This window comes from Phytophthora parasitica, assembly GCF_000247585.1.
Source record: "Phytophthora parasitica INRA-310 unplaced genomic scaffold supercont2.8, whole genome shotgun sequence".
NCBI classification, from domain to species: Eukaryota; Oomycota; class Peronosporomycetes; order Peronosporales; family Peronosporaceae; genus Phytophthora; species Phytophthora nicotianae.
The window spans coordinates 1,339,875-1,363,291 of record NW_008648994.1 but is presented as its reverse complement, the minus strand read 5'-3'; the positions used below and the strand labels follow the sequence as shown (position 1 = coordinate 1,363,291).

Sequence of the window (23,417 nt, the reverse complement as noted above, 5' to 3'; positions counted from 1 at the left end):
TATGGAGTACGGTTTATTGCCGGACAACAAGACTACGTCGAACGCCAAACTGCTCGAACACAGCCTGATGAATACCTGTTCCAGTTCACCGAAACTGGAAACCCGATCGACTTGCGCCGGAATTTCCAAAGAGAAGCAAGTAGACGCCTACAAACCCGTCTTGCTGCATTTGCTACTCAAAATCCGGTACGTTTTTCTTTAATTGTTGTGATGCCTCATAAAGAAACTAATATCGACGGGTTTATTGGAAGGATAGGGGGCCGAGCCACCAAATATCATCTTTCGGTGCTGCCGTTCCCATTGGGTCGAAAGCGATTTTCCGTTCTCGCTTGACGAGGTAAAGGAGATACTCACTAACCTTATCGAGGCAACTAATGCTGGAGCACATTTGCTACAGCAGCTTACAGAACTGTGTACCGACGTGAAGTCATACATGGACGAGGAATCTTTGACGTTGTAATCCCACAAAATAAGCGGGCGCAGATGGAATGCTAACAAAATTTCTCTAGAGCGTATCCCCTTAACGGGCTACAAACGAAAACAAGATCAATTGAACGGTTTAATACAAAAACATTTTTTAACCTATATTGACGTACTGCGGAATGTGGTCGCTGTGCGACGTCTTGATGTTTTCGTTTCCTGGCTCGTGAGCTCCCAAAGACATCTGGCAGTTTCGGTTTTTGTGGCATGCAACGGCGGATTTTGCCTGGTGCAAGCTACTCCATTTGTGTTCAAATGCTGCCTGCTGACTGGTATATCGCTTTGTAGCTTGTTACACCCGAAGGTTCGGTGTATGCTTTGTCGACACAAACGATAGCTACGACATCACAGGACCGTCCTTTGCGGAGATGTCCGTATGAGCCCTCCAAAGTGAAACTAAAACAGAATCTATCGCATGTGCAACAATCTTATTCGACGCGATGCACACAAGTAAAGTTCACGGAATCAATATTCTAGCTCTTTTGGTGGTGGAGCTACCCTCAAGAAGCACCTTGCTGCAACTCGAACACAATGTGCTGACGGCTCAACTGGTATGAGCACGGATCGACGTTCCGTTGGTCCATGGTTCAAACCCGACTGAGCCAATTGAGGGCATATTATGGGAAGAGGGTTGTCGCGAGTAAAACTCGTTAATTCCCCGCACAACACAACAAGGTAAGCACAGCTTTAGTGTTATAGCTCTTAACTGGTCGCACTACTAACATTGTTTTTGCTTTATCAAATTTTCATGTCAGAGTATCTACCTTAGAATGTTAGTATCTTATCATGAGACGGATTATTCATCCGCGCAAGAGGAGCCCCACGCGTGCACCGACTTGTACAAACCACGATTGATCGGCCGCACCTGTCCCGATCTGAGACTCGTTGTGTGGTCCTACCCTGTGCAGCGCGGGCAGTAAATCGGCGTTGTCGAGCGGTGGGGCTCTACCCAGCAATCAACGGAAGGGTTAACTCATAGCAGCAGCTGCAATTCAGCACACATAGGAGCTCGTACCGCACTTCCAGGTCGGCCACCTCGCTTACCGTATCGTCCCGCTCCTGTAGGCTTCAAACTGGATCCTCACAGGAGCGTGACCTGCCAAGCACACCATGCTTCCTATCGCGGCCGCACCTGTCTCGACCCAAGTGCTGTAGTATGGACGCACACTGTTCAGTACAGACAGCAAGTCGGTGTCGCTGAGCTGTGGGGCTCCGGCCAGCGATCAACTTGGTCCCCAACGGCAACCCCAATTTAGCACGCACAGGAGCTCGTAGCACTTCCAGGTCGGCCACCTCGCTTACCGTATCGTCCCGCTCCTGTAGGCTTCAAACTGGATCCTCACAGGAGCGTGACCTGCCAAGCACAGCATGCTTCCTGGCGCGGCCGCATCTGTCTCGACCTGATTCGCGTAGCGTGGTCGCGCCGTCATACGCACAGACAACTGGTGGTTTCCCCGAGGTTATGAGCTAACCACCCACAAATGCTGGAGAAAATGTCAATAGCTAAATTGTAGTGGCCAGTTGCTATTTGTTGACATTGAAAAAATATATTTAATTGTGAGTTGTTAGTGTAATTTTTAGCTGATTATCTCCGTTTAGTTAATTCATGACATTAGAATAGGTGCTCGTCGTAATGTTCGCATAGACACGTCGTCACTATCCTCGATTTTAATTCGCTGATTTTAGCAAGGTAGATGAGATTATTGGCTATATGCAAAGGGTCCTAATAGACCCCTAATGGTTCAGCTGTACTGAAAGGGTTAAGGCGGTATCTGGATTTATCGACTTTTGTATGTAAAACTTTCGGTCACATCGAGAAGCGACTCACGAGTCACGTGGATCCAATGTCGCCAAGTTTATCGCCGTTTGTAAGGATCCGATGGTCCAGACAAGTCTGACAGTAGATCACTACCAGAAACGGTGATTCTGATGGATGTGTAAACTGCCTTCCCATCTACCCATCAAGTAACATAAACTCTATTGATAGCATACTTTGTTTCGAAGCAACAGCTACCATTTTCCCTATAATGCTGCATTATCCTCGTATGCAAAATGTACTTGAGGCCACTTCAACTGCTCCAGTAATGCTATCCCCACCTTTCCTATCTCCCAGATGCCAAGCGCGACTGATCAATACCCGTTCGTTCTCAGCTCATTCTGCAACTTGCTCGCCCATCAACAAGTATCCAAGCCATGCTGTTGCTAAAGTCGCTCGCTATTGCTGCTGTAGCAGCGACCGTCGTCACCTCCACATTCGCACTAGAGGAGGGTGACTACTACCGTCCTTCCAGCGACGAAGCCTCGGGAGTCTACGGCACGACAGCTCCGTACCGTCGATCGCCGTGCCCCGCTCTCAACACGTTGGCTAACCACGGTTACCTGCCTCGCAACGGGCAGAATATCACACACGACATGCTGGCCACTGCTTTAGAGAACGTATATAACATCGGTTCCACCGTGGTGGCGATCCTGGTCTCTCAGGTACCGGACCCTATCAGTTTGGACTATCTTGGCATCCACAACAACATCGAACACGATGCATCGCTTGCTCACACCGACGCCTACTACGGTCACGACCCGATGTTGGCCAACAAGACGCTGGCTGAGGATTTCTTTAATCGCGCAGGAAGTGACGGACTGCTCACCAACAAGATCGTGGCGAAGACCCGCAAGGACAGAGGGAAGACTTGCAACGCTGAGAACCCGGAGTGCACGTACGGAGTGAAAGCACAAACGTTGGCGTTCTTGGAGGCGTCAGTGCTTTTGATGGCCCTTGGCAGCGGTAATTCGATCTCGGTTGACCACGCGCGCTCGTTCATCATGGATGAAAAAATCCCCGACGACTACACTCGCCCCAAGTCAACTGTTGGCGTCGTGGAGCTGTCAGCCAGAGCCGCGTCTCTGAAGGCACAGTCGCTGGTATAGATGAAGCTCTGACGACTCATATACACATTTTAATGCCGCTTGCTTACGATGATTTCTCTCGCCGATAGAACAATGCATGCTCGCGCACAGTGACAATGACAGTTATAATAGTGTACTGTATTCTTCACAGCTCAGACAATGCCACATCCTGTTTCAGATTCTGCGTGTTTTGTTCGAAACAGATATCACTTGGATGCACTGTGGAGATTTGTCATTCCGCTGTTGGATGCTTGCTGAACGACGTCATGCCATTCCATCAGCTCATCAGGTTACCGCTTTGGCACGAATCTTGATCAGTCTCGTAAGCAAATTTCTGTATCTTATTTTAAACTTTAAGGAAGAAGAGACCAAGCGAAGTATAATTTTGTCCTCTTGGTTGTTGGTACAACAACTTTCGTGAAACAAGACATCCAAGAACGTCCCAGCAAGTCGCTATTAGCGACCACTGGCGAGATGTCCAGCAGCGAGATATCTACTGAGGTACGGTACTTGAGTGCAGTATCTTATTCTAAACGTCGCTTTCCGTGAAGTAGTGCCAAGGTGTACAGCTCATTGACATGTGAGGCGCAATGTGCAGTCCAGAACGGCGCTGACCATGCGTTTCGCTGGCCAAATTCAACGCTGGCAAGGACTTAGCTTATGCTACGTTACTAAAAAAAAATCTTATTCAAATGACCCCATGAAGCACTGAAAGCGAGCTAGCCCGCCAGCATCTTTTGCTGGTACACGTACTAGCAGCGGATGGAATCGAGGTGCAATGTGTGACGAGGCTGTACAGTATTTCGGTAGCAGTCTTTATTCTCATCGCCTTTCCCTGAAAAGCCTGCCGCAAAATTAGGGAAAGGTGGCAAAGCAAAATACACGCAGACTCGTATTTTTTCCGCTTGCATCGCATAACCACGCTCACCGGGCGAGTCAAAGCCAGCGAAGTTCTGGACTCCAATGGCGGATCTGACTATTCTCGTTCGCGGCTGTCGGAATTGCAGTGGTCACCAATCCATGCTTCCACTTCATATCGTTACTTTTCGCGATCCGGACCCATTCGGGTCTGATTTCAGATATTTCCCAATTATTTTTCTCTGAAATGGTGGAGCATACCGTAATCAACATCATCTACCTTGAATACAAATACGAAACATTAATTTCAGTCAAATTTGTCCTAATTTATGCCCAACTGTGCGTGGTGCACGTTACTTTGAATACCATATTATTGAGTCCCACACGGTGCACCTTATCGCTACTTCTATCCAGCACTCCCATACCAGAGACATCCCTCGCAATCGTGCACGCGTTCCCGCCTCGTCGAGTTGCAGGGCTCGCTACTTGTACTCCATTGCAGACCAAGAGGAAGGGGAGGGACCACCTGCCAACCCAGAGGAGAATCTGCGCTGTAGCCGCTCTCCCATCCACCCAAGCTCTCGCTCTGCTAGCCGACGGACAAACGCAATGGATTTCACGCCGAATGACAATGATGTGGACATGATGCACGATGACTCGATGCTCAACGCCAATCTGGCAGCTCAGTACGGTCACCCGCAACAGGGACAGCGTCTTCCGCCCCACCCGGGTATCCCGGGCATGAACGCCGATCCTCAGGCGGTCTTCCCTGGTGTCTACGTGCCTGGTTTGAACCCTATGGACCAACCTCAGCAGGGTGATGCCATGGAGGAATACGCTCGCCTTATGGGTATCAAGGTGGAGAACGACGATCCAAACGTCAACGCCAACGCCTTCAATATGGCCGGTCCCAACAACGATATGTCCAAGATCCAGGCCAATGCCGCCTACTTCGAGAACCTCATCAACCGCGACCGCAACGACGGCATGGATGACGGTAACAACGTCACGTCCATGACGTTGCCTGCGGGTATTGGAGGCGGCATGAACGGCTTCATGGGTGCACCCATGCCACCTGCGCCCCCCATGTACAACCCCAACACGGAGCTGGCGTTCCAGGACGGAGGCTCTCGACTGTACGATCCGTCGTCTGGTTTCCCTGGACAGACTCCGCCTCTGCCCTTCCACAAGGGCCCGCAGGTGCGGCCCGGTATGCTTCCACCCGATATGGTCGGGTCGCAAACGTTGCCGCCCGAGATCATCTCGGCTATGATCAAGAACAATCCGACGCATAACTTTGAGAACCTAAGCGAGGACGAGAAACAGGCCTTGATCAAAGAGGAAAAGTCGAGAGAACGCAACCGTGACCACTCGCGTAAGTCGCGTCTGCGCAAGAAAGAGTTCGTCGAGTCGCTCAAGCACGAGGTCGGACAGCTGCAAGTGTACCAGCAAATCTGTGAGCAGTGCATGGATTGCATCGCTCTAGTGGCGGCGGAGGCCTCGGCAGTGTTCCTCTTCTCGAGCGCCGCCTATACGCGCGTTCTTGGATACCAGAACCACCAGATTGTGCCCGGTCAGACGAGCTTCCTGGACATGGTGCACCCGGTGAGTCGGTTATGATGTTCGTATGATTGTGTTATAACCGACATTGCTAATTATTTTGTGTATTTTTTGTGGCGAATAGGATAATGTGCAGGAAGTTCGTGCGGTGTTCACGAAGCTCAACACGCTGGGCGAGACTCATAGATGTATGTACTTCTCTGCCGCGCTGGGGTATGTGGTCACAGCTTTGATAATGGTTATTTGGCTATTTAACAGTTAAATTCCGAATAAAATCAACGGACGGCGAGTACTTCAACGCGGAGACGACGGCTCGCCTGGCGGAGAAGGGAGTGGTGTGCTCGACACGCGTGGACCGCGACATCTAAAGCGCGAGCTCGATGCAGCAGCCTCCACAACGAAGGCGATGACAGGGCGATTAGGACAGGTCCATCGCAGACAGGCTCTGCTTGGCAAACTGCAATGTGTACGAAGAGCGAACAGGTGGCACCGTCTTAGGAACCAAACAGCAGACAACCTATATTTTAATTATGTGGTTGACGACAAAAGCGCGGAAAAGCCCGACGAGAGGAACTAGCATCGAGAAATACTCGACCCAGAGCAATGGACGTTAAATATACAGACCGCGTTTGATGGCCGCCACTGTGGAGTCCAATGTGGACCATTCGAAGAGCGATGATGATTCAGAGGAAGCTATGACTCGCTGATTCAGCCTGCGTCACGTTGGCGTGGCGGTCCTCAACTACAAATGAGCTGTGCTCGCACTGCAACGTAGTACTTCAGTAGATCCATAATTGTCCTGCTTGCCTAAAAGCGAGTAACTTCCAGTTATTCCAAGCCTTCGAATCGATGGGCTGGTGGAATAGAGCGCCGCCGTGAAGTTGTCTCGGATATGAGTGAAACAAGCCAACGCAGCGTTTTTTCGAGCTACATCTCGCACTTCCAAAGACGCGAGTTAGAGAGCAGTTCATTTCTAGCAGTTATATCTCAGATGTGGATTGACAAAAATCCTCTTCAATCCGATCAAAAAAGAAATTTTGTTATAGTCCCGTCAATTGTCATCTCGCGACCGCCTTTTTGTTGCCTGCAATAGGACATCGCAACTCACTAAGAAAATCAGAAGAAGGTGACGCTGGCAGTTCGTGATTGAAGACGTCGTGCACACTCGAAGAGCCGTACCGACAGTCTCTTTATGGAGGCGGCGGTTGTGGAGAGCATTTCCAAGGCGCTGGGACTGCCCCGGCCCTTCCTGAGCGAGCCCAATCGCGCCTTCACACAGCTGGAGACATGGCAACAGCTCACCGCGCTGCTGGCCACACAACCCGTGACAATCAAGCCGCTGGGCTACTATCGAACTCCAGACAGTATTGAAATGTACGTCCACGCTCTGAATTGTCCGTCATAGTCGCAGACAGTTGGCCGCCATGCTATAATTAGATACTCATATAGATATGACTAACTTATGTGTATACGGTATGATCATATAGATATGTATTCGAGTGTTCGCTTGGAGACTTGTCCAGCACTCGTCGCTACAGTTGGAAGATCTACCGACGCTACAGACACTTCCAGAAGTATATATCTCATTCCTCAGAGCTGGCCAGTCGATCAGTGCGCGTTCCAAGGTTATCTCAAGCATACCTCAAGATATTCCATGCACAGCACTGCAAAGACCGACTCGTGGAACTGCATAACTGGCTGGAAGGAGTGCTGGAAAACACTCAGACTTACTGCCAGACACTGCAACAGAAGCAGGAAAAACAGGAGAAGGAGAAACTTCACGAACTTCAGCAACAAAGACTGAGACAGTTGGAGGAACAGACCAAACTCAAGCCCACAAAACACAAAACCCACAGCAGTAATGCTGCTGATATGCCCGTCACAAGTATAAACAATGGCAGGTTACGTGCACCTTCGAAAATGAGCACCACGACGGCGTCTACACGGCGAAGTAGCATCAGTTTAAAGACGATCGAGCAGCAAGGAGATCCAGCTCTCTATGTGCTACGAACGGACAAGGCAGAAGCTCTTCCAATGGTCATGCTAAGCTGCTTCTTGTTTGCTGGATCGAATTGCCCGTTCCCTCACGTATTTCGAGGTATGCCCAGCTTCGCGTTGGCATTGGAGGAGCTGAATGTTCAGCTCGAACAAGCGACACCGGCTGCGTATCCTTCTAAGCTGAGGAATTCCATGTCCACACGAGCAGGTCTGGGCTTACGATTAACGCCAAGTCACGATCAAGATGGACAGTTCTTGGGCGCCACAGTGGCAGGATTTCTTCGTGATCAACAGGAGCTGGACCCTGCGTTAGTGGATGTTCCAATTGGAGCGAAACTGGTGCGAGTGAATGGCATCGACGTCAGTGATTCGCCGTTTGATCAAGTTTTGGTTCAACTGCGCAGTGTGGGGCTGCCACTACGCTTAAGATTTCTTTATAACCCTCATATAAACCGGCAAACAAGCAGCTCGATAACACCACGAAGCAGCGTAGATGCCACGTCCGATGCAGAGTCAACGAATGCAAGACAACGCGTGGTATCGAATGCCAGTGGAGGGAGCAGCAGCGGCAACTCAACGTCTGATACTGGCAAGCCTCCAGTGAATCCGAGTTATCGCAGCTTTAGTGTCGATGCCCCTCGGTCGTCTGGTCTTTTTGGTTCAGTATTTGGTGATTTATTCGGCTCCGGAAGCTCGGAAGCGAAAACTCCAAGTGTTATGGCGAATACTACTGGTATTGTGAGTGCTGCGGGAAAGCATAGAGGAGATACGGCGGACGTCATGGGCTCTACGCACGCGTTATTGAACGGTGCCTTGTTTGCATGGGACGACGTCAGTGGAGGATCGCGCGACCTCATTTCGCGTGGATTCTTTTCGTTTTTACCACCGACTTTACTCCATGAACTGCGTCAAAAACGTCGTGCTGAGAGGAAGGCGAATGCTTTCCTCCCTGAACATGATCCAAGTGACAGTGACAGCGATGATAACCAGTCATATGAAGATTCTAGTTCCGTCATATCTCGCAAAGCTCAAGGTGTGTGGAGTACAGCAACTGGTCCGATGGGGTTATCACTTGGAGCTTGTAAGATCTGTGACGTGGAGGCAGCGATGCTAGAGGTGTCTCCGGTCTTTTTCTCGTCCAGATCTGAACATCGTGGAAGCGAGAAGCGTCTGTGCAAAGGTTTTGTACTGGTTTCTATCAACAACGAGAGCACATTTGGTGCTCCTTTTGTCACTGTGATCAAGCGACTACGCTCGGCTTCTCGTCCTACAAGCTTGTGCTTCCGTTGGTATCACGACTTCAGCCCCTTCTTAGAGACTGAACTAGCAGAGCAGCATTCGTCCAGTTTGATGAAACCGCATGCTATTGGAGCCAAAATGTTTGTCAACAGTTTAGACTGTGTAGCAGAAGCTCAGACCGATCTGAGCAATAGTTTGCAGCTCGCTCTGATGGAGAACGCTTCCGTACGTGACGAAATCAACGTTCTTCAAGACGCTCATCGGGAATTAAGACTGGCTCAGGAGCGCGCTGCAGAGAGAGAAAGAATTCTTCAAGCTAGGATTGAACAGAGCGATGTTGAGATCGCGAAACTGAAGGAAGAAGTGGATATGCAACGTCAAGAACTGGACAAAGCGCGGCTTCGTGCACAGGAGGCGGAGTCCAAGTTGGCGACTAATAGAAAGGAGTATGAAGTTATGCTCGAGAAGGCTCAAGAGAGCGCTATGACGAGACTGGCAGAGCATGAAGAACAGCTGATCAAGGAGTCGAACCGCTCGATTGAAAACTCCAACAGGTTGGCTGAACGTCGAGCGCAGAAAATGCTCGAAGCGGCGGCGAATGAAAGCCAACGCAAGCATGAAGAGTATTTGCAAAAGCTCGCAGAGGAGCACTCGGAAGAAGTGGAGAGTCTGATGCAACAAGTGGCAGTGTGGCGGCATCAAGTTGAGGTGTTAACGGAGGCGGAGAAACGCAATTATGCGGCGTTGGTGAGCAATGGAGTGAATCCGTATGGAGATTATCAACGCTCTCGCTTCGGCTACTCGAGTTCAGACTCACCGTTCGCTGACCTTAAGAGTGGCAACGACCTGCGAAGGAAGCAGGAGAAGACTGAGAGTTCCAGTACAACCACTGCTGCTACTGCTGCGAAATGGCGTGATGGTAGCCCAGAGCACGACAACAAGAACCATGCCTTCTCTGGGACTTCAGATCAGTCGTCTCAATCAAATAATGGCACGTTCTGGGACCGCATGGTGTCGCTACTAGGCACAGAGTGAGTAGACAGATAACGCTTATGAGTTTTGTTTAGTATAAACGACCGGTTATAAGTTTCCTTCAAGTACTTGTTAATTCTGTTCAGTTTCGTATCCGTATGTTGAAGGTTAACTTAGGTTGAAGGTTAAGTTTAGGATTATCCAATCACAGAGCTGCGTGTCAACGTTCATTTCGGAATATATATTGCCAAATATGAGTGTGGCCATTCCGACCAAAGTGCTACCGAGTGGTGCGCGAATCCCGGTTATCGGGTTCGGCGCTTACTTGGAGAATGACGTCACCAACTCGTACAACATCGTATTGTCGGCACTGAAGCAGGGCTACCGTCACATCGACACTGCGCAGCTGTACCACAACGAAGCTGAAGTCGGTCGCGCAGTTCGAGATTCTGGTATCCCACGCGAAGAGATCTTTGTGACCAGCAAGTTGTTCCTCATAGACTGGGGCTACAAAAGGGCTTTGGACAGTATTAAGAAGAGCAACCAGAAGATCGGACTCGGATACATCGATCTGTTCCTACTGCATGCGCCGGGAGATGCTGCTACTCGAGCTGAGACCTGGCGTGCGGTGGAGGAGCTGCACGAGCAAGGGATCTTGAAGGACATTGGCGTCTCCAACTTCAGTGGAGCTCACATTGATAAGCTCATGAAGACAGCCAAGGTGAAGCCTGCAGTGAACCAGATCGAGGTGCACCCGTGGCTCACACGGCCGGAGACGGTCAAATACTGCCAGGACCACGACATCATCGTGCAAGCGTATTCCCCGTTAGTAAAGGGTTACAAAATGAGGGATTCAACCTTGATTGAGATTGCGAACGAGGTGAACGCTACGCCAGCACAAGTTCTGGTTGCCTTCAGTCTGGCCAGAAACATCATTCCTCTGCCGAAATCCGCCAACACCAAACGCCAGAAAGAGAACCTCGAATCGACTAATGTCAAACTGTCTGCTGAGCAACTGGACAAACTCATGGCGCTGGACGAATACTACGTCACCGATTGGGATCCGATCCGAGACGAGGAAGTGTAAGGACAAGCAAGGTCTGGTACACACGACTAGCAAAAGCTGCACGTCTATCTGAACTGAGGCTGGAAAATATCTGCCATAAGACTAGACAAAAGCACCCCTGTCTACCTGATCCCTTAGCGGAATAAACTGCAACAGCACTTCCAACCTTGCCTTGCTTTAACTTCTTCCCAGTCTTACCCTTTGGTATCGTATCGAGGCAATCTCTCCTACGTAATCTTTTTGTGTGGTGTACATCACTAGTTTCTTTCGCATCACGCTGCATCATCTACGTCCCACGGTTACACTCTCTCTGGTCGTCAATTGGCCAAAAATTAACCGATGGGAGAGCGTCAGTTCCGTCTCGCAACTAGTCAGCATCACTAGCTAGAGAGGGACGAGCAGCACCAAGCGAAGGGGAAGCGCAATTTCCTCCTCCACGATGATCAAGGTCAAGTGGGACTCCACGTATCGCCCCGCGAACGGCTCGAGCAATGCGCCGACGACGTCAGGCGAGCGCCCCACGCTCACCGCGCTCATGGACGGCATCGTCATCAACAGCAGCAGCGTCAGTAGCAACGCGGGCACAACACGACGTCCGCCTATGCCCAAATGGGACATGGGCACTATTTCCGAGGACACGATGCCTGCAGCGTTCACTGCAGCGTCTGCTGGCTGGTCTAACGACCGCTTCGAGCTCACAGAGAGCGGAGAAGTGCGCAATAAGGCCACAAAGCAACGTATTTCCAAGCAGGAGATCCGAGAGCACGGCGAAGAAGTTTTACGCGGACTGATTGATAACGTACACACCAGAATGTTACAGGAGCTTCTGTTCCTTGAACAAGCCATCCCTCCGCTCGAGTTTGAACGCAGCTCGGTCGAGTCAGGCTTCGATCCTGGAGCCAGTAATGCCGGCAGCAGTGCGAGCGTCAGCAGCTCGGTACGCTCCAGTTCGTCCAGTATCTGCTCCACCAATGACGGATTCCGTATGATGATCGACACGGACGAACCAAGATGCATTTTCCACACCAGTAAGAACTTCAGCGTGGCCGAGAAACTACTGGTCTTTGTATGCTCTTTCCGAGGTCTCAGTTGTGGCATTTGGAGCCGCAGTGTGTTGCTCAAAGACGGCGTTAAAGTCGGCTCCATGTTGCCATATTTCCAGAAGGCTATCGCTGCTGGATACGGTATTCTCGTCATGAATCCCAACATGAACACCCAACTTATGGTAACTCAAGACGGGACAGTGGAGAAGATGCCTATTCGAGGCTCCAGCAACGCAGAGGACCATTGTGACCATGTGTGGCGCAACTATATCTTCCCTTCAGCAGCTCACAAAGTCCACTTTATCGCGTACGGATACGGTGGCGTGCTAGTGACACAACTGATCGCAAAATACCGGTACGAACTGAAAAGTCGACTCGGTAATGTGGCCTTTATTGAGAGTTCGCACAAGATCGATCCGTCGTGGAATTCAGGGTTCAAGCGCTTCTTCTCACAACACAGCATCTCCTGGTCCAGATCGGACTTCCCGTTAAACACAGAGCTCAGTCGCGATGCCACAGCATTCGCCACAAGTGGGGGTCCCAGCAATACCGGTACTACTACCAGTAGCGATGACGCATTCTCGTCAACTTCACCGTCATCCAGATCTCCTAAGAGTCCCAGTGCAGCTCAACTCACTGGTTTCGGCTGCATCTGCTTGTCTGCTGGGCCGTGTGAAGGAGCCAACGAGAGTCCTGCATACACAACTAAAGAGGTTCTGGACACCGTGTTCGCCTTCCTGGCGTCTCCTACGCCCTACGAGTTCCAGCGTCGTGCAGCTCGTGAACTTCGCTTAAATACGCTGTTGGAGGAACAGCAGCAAGCTCGAACCAAGGCACCTAACGGACACAATGGAGACATCGGCCGGCCTCCCAGAGACCAGCCACGTGCACGGAAGCAGTCAGTGTATGATACAGTGCTTGGAGGTGCAGCTGGAGGTGCTCGGGAGCTCAAACCACGTGAGTACGACTCGTTAACTATCGACGACTTCGACCTCTTACGTGTGGTAGGTCGAGGAGCTTTCGGTAAGGTCATGTTGGTGCGACGAAAAGTGCCTCAACAGCAGAAAGGAGCGCGGTTATTAAGTCCACGCACGATGATGGCAATGGGGATGACTCCTCAACAGATTGCAGGTGCTACAGGCGGAGAAAGCGGCAAAGTATACGCCATGAAAGTCATCAAAAAGGCCGCAGTGTTTGCCAAGAATCAGGTGGAACACACCAAGACCGAGCGACGGATCTTACAAGGTGTAGATCATCCGTTCATGGTGAAACTGCGGTACGCTTTCCAGAACGAAGCCAAGCTGTATTTCGTCATGGATTTCTACAACGGAGGCACTTTACACTTCCACTTGCGTCGAGCCATGCACTTTGACGAAGTACGGACCAGATTCTACGCTGCTCAGTTGGTGTTGGCTATCTCCCACTTACACACGTACAACATCGTGTACCGTGATCTCAAACCGGAGAACATTCTACTGGACGACCAAGGATTTATCGCCCTAACAGACTTTGGACTATCCCACGACCATTTCGACAGCAAAGACGGCATGCAGACGTTCTGTGGCACACCGGAGTATATCGCTCCGGAGCTGATTCGTCGTGTACCGTACGGTAAAGCAGTGGATTACTGGTCCATGGGAGTCCTTATCTTCGAGATGTTGGCAGGTTACACGCCCTTCTACCATGCCAACCGTAAACGGAACTTCCAGAACATCGTCAAGCTCCCGCTACGGTTCCCGTCGGAGTTTTCTGATGATGCGAGATCGCTTTTGAGAGGCTTGATCTGTCGGAACCCGGCTAAACGACTGGGATCGGGACCGTGTGGCGCTCAGGAGATCATGGATCACCCGTTCTTCGCTGAAGTGGACTGGGAGAAACTGTACAAGCGCGACGTACCGGTGCCGTTCAAGCCGGTGGTCAAGTCGGACGGAGAAGTGAACAATGTGCCGGAATTCTTCAAACGACAGGAAGTTGTGGACTCTGTGGTGTCTGATGCTCCGATTGGAAAGAGTCACGTGTTCCAGGGATTTTCGTACACGGACCCGTACAACCTGTAGTTCAGGACAAGAGATTTTAGTGATTGAGGTCAAGATTTTTGATGTGCTCCAGCCGTAGAAGGGAGAAGAAAACTGAAAAAGTAAGATATCGAGCAACCCAAGCGTCGATCAAGCGTTCAATGTGCACGCAGCTTCGTGCTGCTTCCCAATGCATGTACTGCGTTCGTGCAAAATAAAATCCAAATACTTTCAAACGCATTCATTTTTATTTTTTCTCATAAGCTAAAGTTGTTTTTTGTTACCCTCATATCGTGTACTAGCACGATCACATTGCCGGTAGCTCAGTAGTATTTGATCTCGCGGTCGTTTAGAGATTGCGTGGGGCGGTTGTCCGAGGCGTCGTTGGTGGCTGGGAGATCGCCGTACGCTTTCTTCAATTGGTGAAGCTCGTCGTACGAAATGGAGATCGGGTTGTTGAGCACCCACCAGTCCACGACTTCACTGCATGGTGGAGTGGTCAAGCTGCCGTTGTAGTTGAAAAGGTGGCTCTTAGCCACCAGACCATTCAACATCTCAGCGTAGTTCATGCTAAAAAAAAATAAAGTTAGAATCAGATAGTATTAAATTTCTGCATTTTTGAACGTACCCGGCATCTTTCAGATTGAAGGTGCTCTCTTCCGACTCGAGATCCTTCCAGAGGTTCTTAATGAACGCGTTCTCTTCCATGTTCGGCTCAGCGTGGAGGAAAACACCGGTCACTAGGATCTTGCCACTACCGTCCACTGCCTTGTGGACAAAGTGGATCTCGGCGTCGTAGTGGTAGTCGTCGAGCGCATGCTCCGACGTCGCGTGCATGTGGAACTGAGCCAGTCCGTACTCACGCTCATCGAAGTTGATGGACTTGACCGTGCAGTCTACAAATAATACGTAAGTTTTGGCTTTTACTAAATAACATAGGGTTGTTATACTCACGCTCGTCTCCGTTGATCTCCCACTTGTACAGATCTTCGAGTTTCTTGAGGGTGAACTTGCTGCAGTCTCCTCCGTACTTGAGCGGGGCATGAGCCATTCCCCAGTCGTTGTGCGAGAGTTTACGCACTGGGATATTGATCGGGGACTGGTGGGAGCCACCGCATGTCGGGTAGGATTCCTTCCAGTCAGCAGGACCCAATTCTTCGTCGGTTGACTCCTTGTACCCCCACTTGTCCGTTCCAGCTTTACCGGCAGCGATTAAAGCCGCACCCAATAGTAATACACGCGACACAACACTGATCATGGTTTTTTCCTGGTTGCCTACCACGGTGTGGATTCAAAAGTGACCGAGGATTAGCGACCATAGATCCTTCGTTGAGCCACCAGAAAGATCCCGGTGTGCTATTGCCCAAGAGGCTCTAGATTCATCAATTGACGGCCCCCAAGCATTCTAAAGCGCCGCCGACTCCTGCTATTGCACAATGCTCAGCCGTTCATTACCAAGATCGGATATCTACGTCGTTTCGTGCTCATCATGTTCCACACACCAATACTCTTTAGTTTTTCTTTTATCTCTCTGCTTATGAAACTATTTTTTTTTATTTTATTTTTTAAGCTACTAAAGTGTGACTGTCTGTAGCTAACTTTTCAGAACGGGAGTACGGTCCATCATCGTAGCCTTGTTATTCTGCATGGGGTCGACGGAAGTAGTAGATGATTTCACGATCGTTGAGAGGTTGAGTGGGGCGGTTGTCAGTAGAGTTGCTCGTAGCTGGAAGCTCACCGTACAGCGTCTTCATTTTCTGGAAATTGTCGAACGAGATTGAAATCGGTTTGATAAGCACCCACCAGTCGACAATTTCACTGCAACCAGGTGTGGTCAAACTTCCGTTATAATTCATCAGGTGAGCTGTCTTCACGATACCGTTGAGCATGTCCGCATACTTCGTGTCGTTTTTGCCAAGATCAAACGTCGAGTTACTGCTCTCCATTCCGCCCACAAGGTTCTGGATGAACGCGTTCGGTTGCGTGTCGTTTTCAGCATGTAGAAACACGCCCATGACGAGAAGTTTGCCGCTGCCGTCCACTGCCTTGTGAACAAAGTGGAGCTCGGCGTCGTAGTGGTAGTCATCGATCGTGTGTTCCGACACTATATGCATGTGGAACTGAAGCAGAGAGTACATTCGCTCGTCATAGTTTACGGACTTGACAGTGCAGTCTGCAGCGACAAGCAATCGTGTAAGTTCTGTAGTACTTCGAACCACACGGCAAAAATCTACTCACTTTCATCTTCCTGAACATCCCACTTATACAGATCCTGGAGTTTGGTTAGTGTGAATTTCTCGCAGGCACCGCTATACTGGAGTGGAGGTTTTTCAGCATCCCACAGTTCAATGTGAGAGATTTCCCGCATTGGAAAATTGATCGGAGACTGGTGTTTCCCTCCACATTCGGGATACCCGACGTGCCAGTCATCAGGTCCAAGCTCTTGGTCCATCGTCTTCGTGTATCCCCACTTTTGAGCTGAATCGGGTGTAGATGCTGCTTGGCTCAGTGTAAACAAGCCGATACCTAGAATCAGCAAGCGCATCATTTTTCTTGTCGTTAGTGAGGTGAATTCTTAACTGAAGTCAAAAAGAGCTTTAATAGTTCGGTGGAGACCTCTACTGAATCATCTCATGAAGCTCCGAAACGATCACAATTTGAATGGGATTTACATCGGTTTTCCCTTCAACTTGAAACATGCAATCCCAATTAATACCTAGTGTGCACCACACTATGTATTATTTCGAGATCATGTGCGCCACATCACATATTACTTTTGAGTTGCAAAAATGAGCGGAGCCCCTGGCATGATGGCAGGCGGTCCTCGTGGCGGTGTGAACGTCGGGGGCGGTAGCTCCACTGGCCGAGCAATCTTCGCACTCTGTGGCGGTCTAGCTGGAGCATACTATGGCTTCTACCTACAGAGCAAATACATGGAAGAGCGTCGAGTACGTAAAATACGAAATTTTCAACCAAACCTACAGATCTCACCATATATGTTACAGGTCGCCGCGCTGGTGGAAACCGAGGCACGCAAGCGTCTTGAAGCAGAGATGGCCGCCCAGAAGTAAACAATGTTGAAAAAATACATCCATTTCTGTGATAAATACTGGTATTGTACCTATAAATTTATTGTTCTGAACTGGCAGTAGTTGGTAGTGACACTTCTCGTACAGCAGAAACAAGCAGCAACATTTGTTTCTGCTGCTGCACTAAGATCTCAACCAGTTTGCGTTCCATGGCCCTCATCTCGTGCTCTTTCTCTTCTCGTCTGGCTCGTAATGACGACAACGTTTGGTCCACATTTCGAATTTCCACCTTCTTTTTCTCAATTCGTTCCAGAAGAGCTTCAAACTCTTCGTTCAGTCGGCGTTTCTTGGCTACCACCGCCATATTCAGCGTTGCATTGTTACCGGACTGCAGCATAAGGTCTCGGAGTGAAGCTTCGATGGTCTGCGCTTCGGTTTGGAGAGATTCCACATCCCGCTCTAATGTGATTTTCATCTCTTCCACTTCTTCCAATTGTTTCATGACAATCGAAATTTCGTTGGATAACACAGCACTGGAGCTCCGGTGAGCGACCAATTCGTCACGTTTATAATTCGTCAATGTTTGAGTCATCTCACCGTGTTGAACTTGCACTTGTGCCCAAGCTTCACGGATTTTGCTCATGAGCTCTTCCCAGCGCGATTTTTCATCAGAAATTTCGGATTTCATCCGATTAACTTGGATTTCCATCTCGTTTCGTGACATTTGTCTTGCCTGAACTTCTTCGTTGATTTTTCTCATGGCAGACATAACGAGGTGAATGACATGGAATGCAGCCTGTTTCTGCTGTTTCTTGAAGCTTTCTTGAGCGTCAAATTGAGCGTCTTCAGCTTCTTCAAGTGCAGAACGAAGCGACCCAAGTTCAGTCTCAAGGTGCTCTTTTTGCTTCTTCAACTCGGTCATCGCACGCTCTACTTGCTCAATTAATTTCTCTGAGTCTTCTTGCACTTGAGCGATGGCGTCTTCTTGTTCACGCAGTAGTCTGGTTTCCTGATCTCTCAATTGTTCCTCTAGCTGTTGCGAATATTGCGATTGGAGCTGATCTGACAATTTTTCCTTTTCACGATGGTGATTTTCATGAAGTGATTCAAGTTGCTCTTCATGAGAATTTACTGTGTTCGCAACAAGAGCCTCCAGTTTTTCACTCCAACCTTGATCCAACTGCACACGCTGTTCTTCGTGGGCTTCACGTAGTTCTTGAATCACAGCCTCTTTTTCCTCGACAAATTTTGCAGTTAAGCGTGATTTTTCTTCGTCAAATTTCCGTTCAAACTCCAATTTTTGCTGTTCAAGTTGCTCCGTCCACTTAGCAGTCAGTTCTTGTTCCATCACTTCAACATTAGCATCGAAATGCTCCTGAGCGCGCTCTCGTTCACGTGTTGTGATCTCCTCCGAAATATTCTGAAGCGCTTGTGAATGTTGCTGTTCTAACTGAATTTTCAACTCAGCAAGTTGAGCTTGAAATTTCATCTCATGCCGCTCTTCCGCCGCTCGAATCGCTGCCACTGCCTCTTGCTGAACTTTATCAAGTTCTTCACGCTGTCGCTCCTTGATTTGCACTGCTGCTTGTTGCCATTCTTTCTCTCGATCTTGAAGACCTTCATTGTACGCCATCTTTCTTTCCATTTCCTGCCGTTCCTGGAGCTCCTCCATCGCTCGTTGCCACTTGGATGTACACTTAACAACAGCGGTACCTTTACGCTCGTTCATATCCTTCTGCATCGATATCAGTCGTTGATTTGCCTTGAGATCAGCTTGCACCACTGCGTCTTGAAGAGCTTTTTCCTGTTCTTCACGACGTGTATCCATTTCGCTCTGCCAACGCTGAGTCACCTCGCTAATCTCCTTCTCCATGTCATTACGATGCTTAATTATCATCATAGAGATCGTGGCCGCATGAAATTCCGCATATCGCTGACTAATTTCTTCAGAATTCATCATAAGTTGAGCAGTAAATTCTTTGGAACGCTCAGTTAGATCCGCTTCGTGGTTTGACTGTATAATTTCCAGCTCATGTAGATAATCCAGCTCAAGATTACTCCTTTCCGAGCTCAAGTTATCGTCAAACTGTTCGCGTTGTGCTTGAATTGTTGCATGAAGAACTTCTTGTTCTGCTTTCCAATTTTCTTGTTTACTCTCCCAATCCACTTTCAATGCACCAAGTTCGTCTTCAAAAGTACTCGCCATCACTTTACACTTTTGTGTCATCTCTGCTAACTCCTCAGATAATTGCGTATTCCTCTGTTGGAGCTTGTCATTCTCGGTTTGAAGCTCTTGAATGGTGTTTTGTGCGTCTGATTCAATCGATTTTGAGAGGGTTTCGAACTTCTCCTTCATCTGCTGCATTTGGGCTGTATGGACTGCTGTTAGATCTTCTTGCAGTTGAGACTTCTCTTGTATGTAGAACTCATTCAGCTCCTCTCGATCTTTATCGTGCTCCTCTTTTATCCTTCGAATGGCTTCAAGACGTTCATCATGAAGTGTCTGCGTCATTTCGTCACATTTTGCCATGTAATCATCGCGCAATCGCTCCTCCAGTCTCCCCAGCTCTTCAGCTCTTCTTCGCTCTTGATTCGCTTGTAAACGCTCTACACTGGCGTGTAACTTCACCTGAGAAAAAGCTCGAAATTGAACTCGTAGCTTCCATATCGCAAATTTCTCACTAATCACTAATGCAAAATTTGTCGAAATGTTCTCCTTCTTAGCGCGAATTTTCTCCTTCTCCAGTTTCTCTTCCAGCACCAACATCTCGCCTTGGACCGTCGCCAGCTTACCCATGTACAGCGCATTCTCCTCTTCTAGACGCCTGATCAACATATTCTTTTCTTCCTCCATAACTTTCAGCGAATTTTTCACTGCAGCCAAAGATTTCGACATTCTCTCACTCGCACTTTTAGCGTAATGTTGCTCTTTCACATTGTCTTCCTTTGCTGCCAGCAATTGCGCCCTCATTTCACTCACTTCAATCCTAGACTTGTCAATCTCATCACGTTCAAGTAGCGACTGCTCTCGGGCCTCTGCGAACTTGGTTTGAACCTCTTTTAACTGTCGAGTTAGTAACTTTTTCCCTTCCTCGAGACACTCGATAGATCCTCGATATTCCTGCTCTTGGGCGCGTTTTTCAGTCAGTAACGCACTGATTTTCTGCTCGCTAGCTCTTAAAGCGTCTTCCATCGTATCTTTAAGTTCCTGCATCTCATACTGCAGATCTGTGACTTGTTTTTGACTTTTCTCCTTCATTTCTTGCTGATCTTCCAGTTGACTCTTTAAATACTGCCGTTCATTGTCAAGACGACGTAACAAAGCCTCCATTTGCACCCGCTTGGTCTCTTCACTGGCGTTTGTTACACTCATTGTTCCAACTTTTGCAGCGTCTTGTTTACGTTCTTCTTGAAGCGTTTCTACTTGACTCTCAGCGTCGACGAGTTGCCGAGTCAATCGAACGTTCTCTTCGACCATTTTCTCCATCGCAAGCTTGGCGTTGGCTTCTCTACTTTTCCACATGGTCAGCTCTTGAACCAGATCTGTAACATTCGCCTGCAACGTCACTACTTTGCCCTGTAAAGCTGCTTGTTGCGTGTTCAAAAGCTCTTTTTCTTGAGAAAAAGCAGTCTCAATTCGCTCCGTCTGTTTCTTGAAAACTTCTTCTTGTTCCGCTAAAGCTTGACGCTTATCGACCTTCATTTGTTCCATAGCGTTAGTGATCTGAGCGAGATGTGCACCCAGTTCTTCTTTGCACTTCATCTCGGACGAAAGTTGAGCTTTTAAGTACTCGATCTTGTTGTTCAGATGCTTCTCCAACGCCTCCACGTCTTGTTTTGCGATAGAAGACGATGCTACCAATGTTACAGGTCCTGATGCTTGTCCTTGATTACGTTGTTGGAGCTTCAAAGCGGCTATTTGACGCTCTAAACGTTGGTTCTTCTCTTCCAAAACGAGAACTTTATTCTTCATTAAATCATCAAGAGAAGCTTTGGCGTTTTTTGCCTGCGTTGTGGCCACTTGCGCTTGACTTTGGAGACTCAACATTTGCATCTGGTAACTTTCAACTTGTTCTTTGGCCGAATGCTCACTTAGTCGTAAAGTTTCGATGTCAAGTTGATATTTTTCGTGAAGTTTCTTGAGCTCTAGTTGTTGGGATTGCACGAGTTGTTTTTTCACGTGTTCCTTGTCTCTATTTGATTGGTCCAGTTGGAGATTCAACGAGTCGATTGTCTCGATTAAACGCGTGATTTCATCGCCTGCGCTGCTGTCACTGGTATGTTTTACTTGACTTTGCTTCGAGTGGAAATTGTACTCTAACTCCAGTAATTGTTTTCGAGTTTGATCGTCTTTTTCACGTAACATTGTCGTACACTGCGCTCGAGTTTGCAGAATTTCCTGCTCCAATTTTTGTTTTCTTGCTTCAACACCCGCTAATTTTTGCTTGGTTTGTGATAATTCCGCCTCCAAGACAGTCACTCTTTCGGCTAACGGTCCGTCGTTGAGAAGATCCGTCGATTGTTGATTACTCGTTGAAACCCCGATTGTATTGGTTTTTTTCTTGAGTTTTGAGGTTGATTGAAGAGCAGGAAGAACGGAGAGTTCTCTTGAGCTTGAACTGCTCGAAGGTCGATCTGTATCTAGTTCAGGTCCATTCGAGACTCTCTTCTTGTTATCCTCTTCGATAGCTGCTGACTGCTTCGCAAGCTCCTCATAGAACATTTTCTCGTAAGGATCGTGTGATTCCTCACCATTGGACTCGGTCTGATCGTGGTTAGAAACAATGTTGACAGATTTTTGTTGAGGGACTTGGAAGCCTGTGTCGCGGATTTTGTTGAGTTCAGAATAGATTCGATGACAATTGGAACATACAGGCACTTGCTTGTAGAACTGGGTCGGGTTCGAACGTCCAAGTTCCATACGAAACACGTTGTCAGCTTCTTGCCATTGCAAAGCCAACGCGTTATCGTCCAGTTGAGAAGAGAAATTAGAAGTTTCTTTGAGAAAATCAAGTTCAGCGTGCGCAAGAAGGAGATTGTTATTGCCCATCTTGAATCTCTGCCCATTATCTTCCAGAACCACTTGATCGATATCGTTGTCGACGTTATTGTCATTATCCCGCAGCATGTTAACCAATCGAGCGAGACCAGGTAGTGACACTATAGAATTCAGACAAAATTCACCGCGGCATTTTGCAGAAATTTCGGGTTTAACCATGACATTTGATTGGAGATTTGGCAATGACGATTTCTTCTGTAACAATTGTCCGGTCATTTTTTCGGGATTCTGCTGGAGCTCGACTTGCGAAATGTGCGTTAACCACACGGTCTGGTTACTGTGACACACGAATTCAAGCGTAGTGCCAAGAATTTGAGCGTCTGCGGTTTTCGATAAATAACTTACCACTTCGGCTGTTATTTTCTCCACGTCTTTGCTAATACTGCTCGATAGCTGAAGTGGTGCAGGTTTGGTCGAATCGTTGATATACCCCGCTCTTCGCTCAATTATGACGTTTGGCACAGCAGATCCATCTCGTGAAATTTCAAATTCCACTTGAATATGACTCTCGTCACCAATGGAGGGAATATATGCTTGTAGACCCTCAACTTTCTTGATAAATGACGAAACACCTCGTTTGCCATCCAGAGCGTGCAAAATCTCCTCAAACTCGTCGATTCCCACAACTTTTCGTGTACCATCCATGAAATTCACGACAGCGATGGAATCCACATGTTTTTCACTTGAACGACCTGATAATTGCAAAAATCTCTCGCAAATCTTGGCTACAGGCAACGAGCCATCCTTGGACATTCGTTTGCGGGAGATTGTGCCACTTTTCCCCGTGAATAACCACAAGTACGAGTCGATGTGACCAGTTTCAGCGTTGTGGTACAGAATAATCGTGTCTGCCATCCGAACTCCACATTTGTTGCCTTCGCTCCAAAGAGAGGCATGCGCCCACTCCCACCCGTGGACAACAGACTCAAATGATGTTGCAGACGCTCGTAACACCTGCTTCCGTCGCTTTGTCATTCTCTACGTGTCAATAGCCGCTTTCATCCACTTTTGGCGGTGGTTTCTCGTTTTATTTTACAGGAGCTCGTTTTATTTTACAGGGGTTCGTTTTCTTTTCGCTTCTTTTCAAAAAGCGCTTTCATTTTTTGCTTTTTTTAAAAGGCTCAGAGTGATGGTCGTTTTATTTTCGCTTTTTTAAAAACGTGCTTCTTTTGCTTTTTTGATTTGGCATCAGTG

The 23,417-nt window shown here is 48.5% G+C and overlaps 9 protein-coding genes across 11 annotated transcripts; 6 read left to right on the top strand and 3 right to left on the bottom strand.

The window, feature by feature from the left end:
* The first annotated feature begins 2,595 nt into the window (after positions 1–2,595).
* On the top strand, positions 2,596–3,564 carry PPTG_05980 (hypothetical protein). The gene has a single exon (XM_008899732.1). It carries the CDS (start codon positions 2,674–2,676, stop codon positions 3,403–3,405), a length of 732 nt encoding a protein of 243 aa, XP_008897980.1. The 5' UTR covers positions 2,596–2,673; the 3' UTR covers positions 3,406–3,564.
* Positions 3,565–4,640: 1,076 nt separating this feature from the next.
* PPTG_05979 (hypothetical protein) lies at positions 4,641–6,857 on the top strand. Of its 3 annotated transcripts, XM_008899729.1 has the most exons (3): positions 4,641–5,847; positions 5,927–5,990; positions 6,061–6,857. In XM_008899729.1, exons 1-3 carry the CDS (start codon positions 4,852–4,854, stop codon positions 6,168–6,170), a joined length of 1,170 nt encoding a protein of 389 aa, XP_008897977.1. In that variant the 5' UTR covers positions 4,641–4,851; the 3' UTR covers positions 6,171–6,857. The 3 variants fall into 3 exon arrangements, with proteins under 3 accessions (XP_008897977.1, XP_008897978.1, XP_008897979.1); XM_008899730.1 differs by having other exon boundaries at positions 5,927–6,857; XM_008899731.1 differs by having other exon boundaries at positions 4,641–5,990.
* On the top strand, positions 6,848–10,144 carry PPTG_05978 (hypothetical protein). The gene is made up of 2 exons (XM_008899728.1): positions 6,848–7,176; positions 7,290–10,144. The coding sequence occupies exons 1-2, from the start codon at positions 6,995–6,997 to the stop codon at positions 10,072–10,074; spliced, it is 2,967 nt and encodes a 988-aa protein (XP_008897976.1). The 5' UTR covers positions 6,848–6,994; the 3' UTR covers positions 10,075–10,144.
* A 91-nt stretch (positions 10,145–10,235) lies between these two features.
* Positions 10,236–11,262, top strand: PPTG_05977 (hypothetical protein). The gene has a single exon (XM_008899727.1). The coding sequence runs from the start codon at positions 10,265–10,267 to the stop codon at positions 11,096–11,098; it is 834 nt and encodes a 277-aa protein (XP_008897975.1). The 5' UTR covers positions 10,236–10,264; the 3' UTR covers positions 11,099–11,262.
* A 151-nt stretch (positions 11,263–11,413) lies between these two features.
* PPTG_05976 (AGC protein kinase) lies at positions 11,414–14,375 on the top strand. Its single transcript, XM_008899726.1, has one exon. It carries the CDS (start codon positions 11,517–11,519, stop codon positions 14,175–14,177), a length of 2,661 nt encoding a protein of 886 aa, XP_008897974.1. The 5' UTR covers positions 11,414–11,516; the 3' UTR covers positions 14,178–14,375.
* Positions 14,376–14,453: 78 nt separating this feature from the next.
* Positions 14,454–15,393, bottom strand: PPTG_05975 (hypothetical protein; the record flags this gene model as incomplete). Its single annotated transcript, XM_008899725.1, has 3 exons — positions 14,454–14,705; positions 14,764–15,031; positions 15,090–15,393. The coding sequence occupies 3 exons, from the start codon at positions 15,391–15,393 to the stop codon at positions 14,459–14,461; spliced, it is 819 nt and encodes a 272-aa protein (XP_008897973.1). The 3' UTR covers positions 14,454–14,458.
* Positions 15,394–15,772: 379 nt separating this feature from the next.
* On the bottom strand, positions 15,773–16,683 carry PPTG_05974 (hypothetical protein; the record flags this gene model as incomplete). Its single annotated transcript, XM_008899724.1, has 2 exons — positions 15,773–16,308; positions 16,374–16,683. The coding sequence occupies 2 exons, from the start codon at positions 16,681–16,683 to the stop codon at positions 15,773–15,775; spliced, it is 846 nt and encodes a 281-aa protein (XP_008897972.1).
* Positions 16,684–16,851: 168 nt separating this feature from the next.
* PPTG_05973 (hypothetical protein) lies at positions 16,852–17,245 on the top strand. The gene is made up of 2 exons (XM_008899723.1): positions 16,852–17,083; positions 17,141–17,245. Exons 1-2 carry the CDS (start codon positions 16,925–16,927, stop codon positions 17,204–17,206), a joined length of 225 nt encoding a protein of 74 aa, XP_008897971.1. The 5' UTR covers positions 16,852–16,924; the 3' UTR covers positions 17,207–17,245.
* A 19-nt stretch (positions 17,246–17,264) lies between these two features.
* Positions 17,265–23,198, bottom strand: PPTG_05972 (hypothetical protein; the record flags this gene model as incomplete). The annotated part of the gene is made up of 1 exon (XM_008899722.1): positions 17,265–23,198. One exon carries the CDS (start codon positions 23,196–23,198, stop codon positions 17,265–17,267), a length of 5,934 nt encoding a protein of 1,977 aa, XP_008897970.1.
* Positions 23,199–23,417: the final 219 nt, after the last annotated feature.